The sequence below is a fragment of the Rutilus rutilus genome (assembly GCF_951802725.1).
Source record: "Rutilus rutilus genome assembly, chromosome: 4".
Lineage (NCBI taxonomy): Eukaryota > Metazoa > Chordata > Actinopteri > Cypriniformes > Leuciscidae > Rutilus > Rutilus rutilus.
The window spans coordinates 13,346,625-13,355,717 of record NC_140212.1 but is presented as its reverse complement, the minus strand read 5'-3'; the positions used below and the strand labels follow the sequence as shown (position 1 = coordinate 13,355,717).

Sequence of the window (9,093 nt, the reverse complement as noted above, 5' to 3'; positions counted from 1 at the left end):
AAACAAAAGTTTAGCATTTATAATTTTGTTCAGTGTATATTTACACTGCTAAAAATATCTTAATCTTAATTCCCCTTCAGAATTTAATTACTCTATCTCCTTTATTTGTAATTTCTTTATTTAACATCAATTTGATTAAAATTAACTTTATTATAGGGGAAACCTGGACAGGTCAAGATTTGATAAGATTCACATGTGAGTTTATATTCTGGCACTGTAAACATTTCCTCAACGTCAATGATTTAGCCCAGTGGTCAGTGCTCTGAGATCATATATTTATTTCTTTTACACATTTCTTAATATTTTTGCTGGTATCAGAAAAATTCAAGATCATTTGGCTCCACTTGCTGGTTATAAAGAGAAGTATGCTGAGTGTAATTTCATATCCTCAACATATTGCAATGACTATCACAAGTTCAAAACAGGTGTCAAATGTTTTAGATATTAGTGTGCATGTGTGTTGCCTGTTTCTGGATGTGTAAGTTTTCTAATCTCAGGAATATGTGAGGACACGTGTTGCACACAGGAGCCTCTCTATGGTGTCTGTGTAGAGATAGTGAGACTGACGGATTCTAGCTTGTCCCTCAATGCTCATGTCCTGTCTGAGCATGTGCAGAAAGGTGGAGTGGAACTCACTGCCCTCGGCCAGTTCAGCAGAGAAGCTGTTGTCATGCTCCTTCATCTTAAGATGCTGGTTCCTCTGAGCACCCAGCAAGTAAAGAGACCACATCTCCTCAGCCACTGGCACCGCTTCCAGCTGTTCACACGCCTACCAGAGTCAAAAGGTTAGAGGTCAGAGGTACTGCCTGCTTAAAAAGAACATATACAGTAGTTCAATCGGGCTTCAGTCTGTTTATAGGAGTGCATGACATACCTGAAGAACAAGGTGCTCTTGTCTGCATTGTGTGTTCCAGCGGCTCCAGGAAAAAGCCACGGCTGAGGACATTAGGGCCATCTGTTCATACACTGTGTGCTCTATTAATGGGTCCTAAAAATGAGAAAATGTATAAAAATATATAGTAAGCTAAAAGCTAGGTTTCTATAACTGGTCTATTTAACAGTTAATTATTGAATTGGCTCCAAGGCAATTCAGCCCCTTTGTTACCTTTGAGTTGATGCTGACGTACTTGTCTGAATACTCATTCACAAATATATTAATCCCAGCTCTCCTCATGGCCTTTTGCAGTTCTGAGGGGCTCATCCACTTCCCTAGAATATGATCCAGGTCTTTTGTCTCCTCCATTTGCAGCATACACCGCTTACCCTGAGAAACAAAAAAGCTATTGATCAGTGCTGGTGATTGCACACAGAGGGCAAAGCAATTTTGTTGGGCCTTCAGTATGTATTGAAAACAATATGGCCTTGAAATGAAGGCTTATCTAAATTAAATGTCTCAATGGCAGCTTTTTTTCTATTGTCTATTGATATATTCAAAAATACATAAAAAATATACACTCACATAAAGGATTATTAAGAACACCTGGGCTGCGTTCAGCCCCGACAAAACGTTGCACAACGTTTTTTAAACAGAAACGGTGATGCGTTGAACACACTGTTCTGATGACGCAAGAGTTGCAACTATGGCAGCTGAGAAGGCCATTCTTTGTGTTCTTTGTTTAGAATTTTCGGAGCCTTATGAAGTCGGTATAAATATGTGTTTAATACTACAAAATATGCCCGATGTTACAGTTACTGCACTTGCCGCCCAGAACAAAAGAGAACATCCCAATCGAGTGAAGGGATTGCTGAAACTGAAATGGAAGCACACATCTTACCTAATTCAGACTAAAACACATCTATTTAGCCTCACATACTGACTTTATTTGTAGTTCATACTGTTTTAATAGCCTACCCTGTATTTTCTTTCTCATTTTTAGGAAAAGCACTTAATTACCATTGTTTATTTCTATACCAAATGTCATACACTTGCAATGAAGCTAAAAATATAAACAACTACATCATTATGTTGATATCCTATATTTTTACAATAAAACTTACGACAAACATGTCTTCTAATATCCTCAGTTGTTGCGTATACCGAGCTGCATCGAACACATTTGTAAATTACTTTCCTTGAACCCATTGTGCGAGTTCACTTTAATACCACGTGCTTTATATACATGTTGCTGCTGATTGGACTGCAGTTCTGACACACCCACCAAACGAGAAAACGTATCTCAAACCCCGTTGCACACCGGTGCACGCCGTTTCCAGGAAACATGACGTTCAACCCGGAAACCGTAGCAAAACGTTGCGCACCGTTTTGAACTTGAACGTGCCCCTGTTCAATTTCTCATTAATGCAATTATCTAATCAACCAATCACATGGCAGTTGCTTCAATGCATTTAGGGGTGTGGTCCTGGTCAAGACAATCTCCTGAACTCCAAACTGAATGTCAGAATGGGAAAGAAAGGTGATTTAAGCAATTTTGAGCGTGGCATGGTTGTTGGTGCCAGACGGGACGGTCTGAGTATTTCACAATCTGCTCAGTTACTGGGATTTTCACGCACAACCATTTCTAGGGTTTACAAAGAATGGTGTGAAAAGGGAAAAACATCCAGTATGCGGCAGTCCTGTGGGCGAAAATGCCTTGTTGATGCTAGAGGTCAGAGGAGAATGGGCCGACTGATTCAAGCTGATAGAAGAGCAACTTTGACTGAAATAACCACTCGTTACAACCGAGGTATGCAGCAAAGCATTTGTGAAGCCACAACACGCACAACCTTGAGGCTACAACAGCAGAAGACCCCACCGGGTACCACTCATCTCCACTACAAATAGGAAAAAGAGGCTACAATTTGCACGAGCTCACCAAAATTGGACAGTTGAAGACTGGAAAAATGTTGCCTGGTCTGATGAGTCTCGATTTAGTCAGAATTTGGCGTAAACAGAATGAGAACATGGATCCATCATGCCTTGTTACCACTGTGCAGGCTGGTGGTGGTGGTGTAATGGTGTGGGGGATGTTTTCTTGGCACACTTTAGGCCCCTTAGTGCCAATTGGGCATCGTTTAAATGCCACGGCCTACCTGAGCATTGTTTCTGACCATGTCCATCCCTTTATGACCACCATGTACCCATCCTCTGATGGCTACTTCCAGCAGGATAATGCACCATGTCACAAAGCTCGAATCATTTCAAATTGGTTTCTTGAACATGACAATGAGTTCACTGTACTAAAATGGCCCCCACAGTCACCAGATCTCAACCCAATAGAGCATCTTTGGGATGTGGTGGAACGGGAGCTTCGTGCCCTGGATGTGCATCCCACAAATCTCCATCAACTGCAAGATGCTATCCTATCAATATGGGCCAACATTTCTAAAGAATGCTTTCAGCACCTTGTTGAATCAATGCCACGTAGAATTAAGGCAGTTCTGAAGGCGAAAGGGGGTCAAACACAGTATTAGTATGGTGTTCCTAATAATCCTTTAGGTGAATGTAATTCATACATGGAGTAATTATGTGTCATGTAACATCTGTGACAAGCATGTATTTTAATAAAACTATTTTGCTTCTTGTTAAGATTTGAAACACTTTGTCCTCCAAATCAAATTTAAGTAGTAGAATCAACATGCAGATACGGGTAGGGGACATTTTTTAAAAAGTTTAAATATTTGATGAAAATATTAAATAAGTGCCCCCCCCCCCCCCCCCCCCCCCCCATTTTCCACAACAATATTTGAAGGACACACTCACAATTTCTACCCAATAAAATATTTTAGAAATAGGGATAACTAGAAAGATGTATATTTGTTCTAAAAATAACTAAATACTAAGAAATGTCTTGATTTGTAGTTGTTTAAACTTATTTAATGCTTGTTTTGTCTTGTTTTAAACAATTTTAAGTTGAAACCAACATAAATACTTAGAGTACATTTCTAAGAATTTGGCACACGTTTTTATATATCTTGGATATGTTTGAACAGGGCCTCTCTTGCCTTGATGGTGATGCTGACTTCAGTAAGAGCTCCAGTGATTGTGAACAATGCTGAGTCTTGGCCCAGAGGCCTCAGCTCCCATGACTGGAAAGGCATATTAGCATAAGACTCGTGCAGTAATGTGAAGGCATAGAATGCATTCATCTGAAAGGAGATGCTGCGGGTCTCTGCGTCATAATTTGTCTCAGAGATGCAGTCCGTCCGCCAGTGTTGGCCTGCAGAAAACGGTGACCAATAACAACCATGAGGTAAAATACTGTACTAAGATATGAATGTATACAATATAAAATGTATTGTTGCATATACTGTAATATACGTGTGGTGTGAATTGTTCACCGATGGGATCCCAGCGTGCCACTTGTGGACCCTCCAGAAACATTATGGAGTCAGGCAGAGCGACAGTGACCTCTACAGGCAATGAGACAACAGTGCTACTGTGTTCATCCAGCCTCACTGAGGTAGAGCTCTGCTCTGTGGGATAGGGGAACACCTGGAGACCGGTCTCTAACAACTATGAGGAAGCACAACAGCACATGATTATTAATGCAAATTACTTTCTATGATCTCTTGCAGAGTGTCCCTGATTACATCCCAAGATGTACCTCTCTCATTTCCCAGCCCTTCACTATATGAGACTGGGGTGGTAGATGGAAGACATCAAAGTAGAAGACTCCGCCCAAGGGTGTGAACTGTTGCAGATCCACTATATGCATGTCAGCACTGTCAAACACCAGTTCAGCTTGGGATGGGTTGGAGCCATTTTGATCTAGAGACAGTTTAATAAAGATTAGTTTAATAACACACTGTAATCTTTAGCAGATCTCAAAATTAAATTCCATCATCATACTTTGTTATAATGTTGTGATGCCTAAATTAACTTGCAGTATGTTTTTATTTTTATTTAATTAAAAGTAGTATAGCATTTTGACCAACAATTTATTGCATATCATCCTAACATCAAAATATTTTGACATTTTTATTGGCTACAATTTTAATACCCAAGTACAAGTAAGCTGTGTTTTTAGGTGCCATGCAAAGCATAGTTAAATAATATTAATAATTAGAAAAAAACATAATTTGCCACTTAATACAGTTCAGTAGTGTAACTCTGGGCTTTTTATGCAAAGCAACATAGCAACTGTAATATGTACATAATATAGATATCAACTCAAACTCACGCAGTCACGTGCAGTTCATGCTTTTGTGAGGTAGACTATGATGTAACATCCTTCAGTGGTTTATTGCTTTTATAAAATCATGGCAGCAGTGTCCATACTGTATACATAATAATTAATAATAACCATAAAAAAAATTATTATTCTGCCAGTTAATTGGCATGTCTGATATTAAACGCACTGCATTTGGCCCATTAATATGTTATTATTATAAATCTGATGTGCATACTTTAAATAAATTTTTTTCAAATATGGAACAATCCAATTTATAATTTAAAGCATTAGTGGTATTTTACAAATAATCACAAATTATACAATTTGTTTTTATGTGATAAAGATTTCATCCTCATAAATCAGGAAGTCAGGAAGTGAAAGACAATAAATGGAAGGGACCAAACCAGCTTCTAAACTTGTAGCAATTCCCTCCATCTGACTTTCTCCGTCCTCTAACAGCTTGATTGGAGAGCTCTTCCTCCCCTCCTTAGATGAGATCACACTCACAGCACTCTGACACATGGACACACATTAATATTGTCAGCGACAGAATCCACTAGAAAACAAGTACATAGTGCACAACATGATCAAAGCCTCACTCACCCTCTTCCTGCTCTCTGATCTGACTGAACGGCTCTCTTCCTCCACCTGCTTTGAGCTTTCTCCCTCATCTCCCTCTCCCACTATCTTCCCATCTTGCACCTCTGCAGCACTCTCAGATGGCCCTCCAGTGAGAAAGCCCTCCATCATGGATCTCCTTCTCTGGACCTGTTCACGCTCGCTGCGGTGGGACAGGTGGTCGTAGCGTGTGTGAAGGATCCGAACAGCGATGTCACTCACAGCCAGAGGCTTCGGCAGCTCGAAACCCAGACCCACCTCCTCGAACCGGTAACCTTTAAACCTGGAAACATGGATTGTCAAGTATTTCCTTTATCCTACAATAGTGCCTAAATTTCACCATGAAGACTGACAAACCTTGGATTTTTGTTGAGGTTGGCCCACAGACAAAGAGTAATATTGTCGTCCTGGACTACAGTCTGCATGTTGCCGCTCTCAATGTCAGAACTAGAATTTGCAAACTGGACGGGACGCAAAACACATATTATATCCAATATGTGTTGAAATAGAAGTAAGCTGCATGGGAAGATCTTAGAAGAACTCACACCTTAAGTAGCTCCTCAGTGGCCTGGTTGAGTTTGGAGAGGTTGATACTCTGTAGACAAAGGACTGTTTCGCGATACTGTTGAGCAGTGCTTGGCTCAGGACCCTCACTCAAGAGGAAGTCCAGTTCGTCTATCAACTGTCCAAGAGAAATTGTTTTAGATTTTCTGAAGAAAACATGCCTGTGCAAACTCACCACCATGATGTACAATGTTGCCAGGGCTTGCCAGAGTCAAAAAAACCATTGTGGTCTCTAGATACCCATGTTTCAATGTACAGTAAAGGCCAAAGAATGATAACTATAAAGATTGCTATAATGATAACCAGAATCCACACCAATGGACAGTAACATTCTCTTTTTTTTAAGGGGCCATTCACACATAACACGTTTTTGCATTCCACTGTGCTGCTTTTCCATTGTTTTTCTATGCAAACATGCTCTGGATAGACATGTTTGATTGTTCCATTTGACTCTCATGTCTCTCGCTCATGACGCTACATTCTAAAAAATGCGACGCTTAAGTTAAAGTAAGTTTTAAAAAACTTGTGTATAGACCTTGCATTTATTTCCTTCCACTGCTGTGGAACTCCAGACAGTTCAAATACAACACTGTTTGTACATTGTTTCTGCATTGTACATTGAATGCATCATCAACATGTTGTGTACTACATGTTAAAATTTGTACTGCCTGGTGTTCTTGTGTACTTGTTTTTAATATTTATAACAGGATAGGCTATAGAGTGCTGTTTTCCCGAATATCAGCACAATTGCGAAATGTGATAGCCTATTGATTTCATACAACAGGTCAATAAACAAGAAGTTAATGTTAGGTGACTTTTATTTTAGTCTTAGAACATTGTCTGTTTTTCGTTACGTGTTTTTAATAAATTGTTTGACTGAATTATGGGGGGCCTCCAACTGTTTCTTTGAAATGGGAACTCCGAATTGCAAAGGCCACCTCTGCAGCCTTGTTGTGAACGGCCCTTTACGTCTGACATTTCATCCGATTTTTTATCATCCTCCAGAAGGAAATAAAACATTGGATCCTTAACAATTAACATGATTTGAGGTATCACTCATGACCCTAGCACAGAGGTATGAGTTATGTGTCAAATTTAATACTAAAATGATCAATAATAGTGATCTTCGACTTACCAGGATCACCTTAGTCATCAATAATGGACTTGAAAACATGAAAACAACAGATCCAGAGAGCTGGTCTCACCTGAAGAGCCAGAGCACAGTTTTCCAAGACCTTCTCGATTTGGGTTTCAGAGTCTTCTCTCCACAAACTGATGAAGGAGTTGATTTCCGGCTGCACAGCTGGATCCGGACTGCCGTCGCAACGCATGTAACGCTCCCACTAGAAAAGACCAGAAAACAAATCATCCTGTAACACACTTTTAGTAGCCTCAGAATTACCCTGAGATAAAGCTACATGAGTCTTACCTTAGCTTTGTTCCTGCATTCTGATTCCCACGTGGTGACTGCAGAGTGATTCTCATCTAGAATGTGCCGCAGTTCATTCAGCTCGTCCTCTCTGCGCTCTCTGTCCTGTGGACATTGACAGGCGTCAATCAGTCATTACATCCAAACTTGTCACACACAATCCATCAGTACAGACAGCTGCATATGCACTAAAGCCTGCAGGTAAATGTCTGCAACACAACTGTGAATGTTCAAATGAAAGTTCATCAGACCTTTAACTCAAGTAGCTGTTGTTTCTCTTGTTCTATTCGCTCCCTCTCCAGCCTTTCATTCTCCTCACGTTCGGCAATGAGACGAGCTTCTTCTACAGGACAAAACGCAGTATACAGATTTGTTATCAATCAAAAAACTCATTTAAAATTAAATGACTTTAATACTGCAGATATACCTTCCTCTCTCAATCTTTGTTCATCTGCCTCTCTCTGCAATCTCTCCCTCTCAGCCTTGCTGATGTTTCCTCCTTTCTTTTTTGCAGACTGGATACAAAAGATGCAAGTTATTTATGCCGTGTAAAGTGAGCAAATTATTTCTTTCCTTTTTAATGAAACATTTTTTGAGCTTAAAGTTTATAGCTGCAATTATAGTTCTACAAAACTCTACAATTTCTAATAAAACAAAATTGTGAGTGAAGAGATGTTTTTATACAGACTTTATATTACTGACAAAATTGGTATTTTATTTTTAAGAATACACCTACAAGCCTACCTGACAAAAAAACATTTATAATGTTAATAAAATTTAAATAATTTGAGGTTTGAAGCTATAAATATATTCACTCCCCTCCCCCTAAAAAAAACACACATACTTTTCCATCCTTTGGTGGCTGTTGAAGAAAAAATGAGAAATAAATGGATTAAGGGGAAAACATCACAGACAAAAAGTCAAAGGTGAGTATAAAATCAGACAGGCATTGCTAACATAGGATGCTAAGTTTACATTTTGTCTCGGGACTTTCGCTTTTGCTTTTTATGTTTTATTAAATAAGCAGCCATTATTAATTGACTGAACATAGACTTTATAGCACATATGTGCTTATATTTTGTTGCTTTAACATTTTTTTCTTTCTTAAAAACATCGGGAAACCTTGACTCACCATGTTGAAAAGCTCTCGGGTAGCAGGCAGGCAGGCAGGCGTCTGGTCACCATGTCAACGGCGCACGCGAGATAGAAAACAATTACTTATAAGCGGGAAACGTCTGATACAAATATGGTGAAGAACTTAACCATTAAAAGTGTACTCAACATCCTGATACAGTAGTCCAATAGAGTTTTGTAAATTTTGCAAAAAAAAAAAAAAAAAAGCTTGTATGAAAGCTTGTCAATATTGTCATC

The 9,093-nt window shown here is 39.3% G+C and overlaps 1 protein-coding gene across 1 annotated transcript in view; it reads right to left on the bottom strand.

Moving 5' to 3' along the window:
* Window positions 1-323: 323 nt before the first annotated feature.
* dnai7 (dynein axonemal intermediate chain 7) overlaps window positions 324-9,093 on the bottom strand; it is a gene marked incomplete at its 5' end in the record, with an annotated part of 23,072 nt that continues 14,302 nt past the window's right edge. The window contains 15 exons of the mRNA XM_084406898.1: window positions 324-769; window positions 875-988; window positions 1,106-1,264; window positions 3,943-4,157; window positions 4,279-4,453; window positions 4,545-4,708; window positions 5,516-5,624; window positions 5,715-6,012; window positions 6,087-6,190; window positions 6,277-6,411; window positions 7,499-7,636; window positions 7,723-7,827; window positions 7,974-8,065; window positions 8,150-8,237; window positions 8,567-8,584. Of these exons, the coding sequence (XP_084263024.1) occupies window positions 494-769; window positions 875-988; window positions 1,106-1,264; window positions 3,943-4,157; window positions 4,279-4,453; window positions 4,545-4,708; window positions 5,516-5,624; window positions 5,715-6,012; window positions 6,087-6,190; window positions 6,277-6,411; window positions 7,499-7,636; window positions 7,723-7,827; window positions 7,974-8,065; window positions 8,150-8,237; window positions 8,567-8,584 (2,190 nt within the window). The 3' untranslated portion in view covers window positions 324-493. The remainder of the gene's footprint in view (window positions 770-874; window positions 989-1,105; window positions 1,265-3,942; window positions 4,158-4,278; window positions 4,454-4,544; window positions 4,709-5,515; window positions 5,625-5,714; window positions 6,013-6,086; window positions 6,191-6,276; window positions 6,412-7,498; window positions 7,637-7,722; window positions 7,828-7,973; window positions 8,066-8,149; window positions 8,238-8,566; window positions 8,585-9,093) is intronic.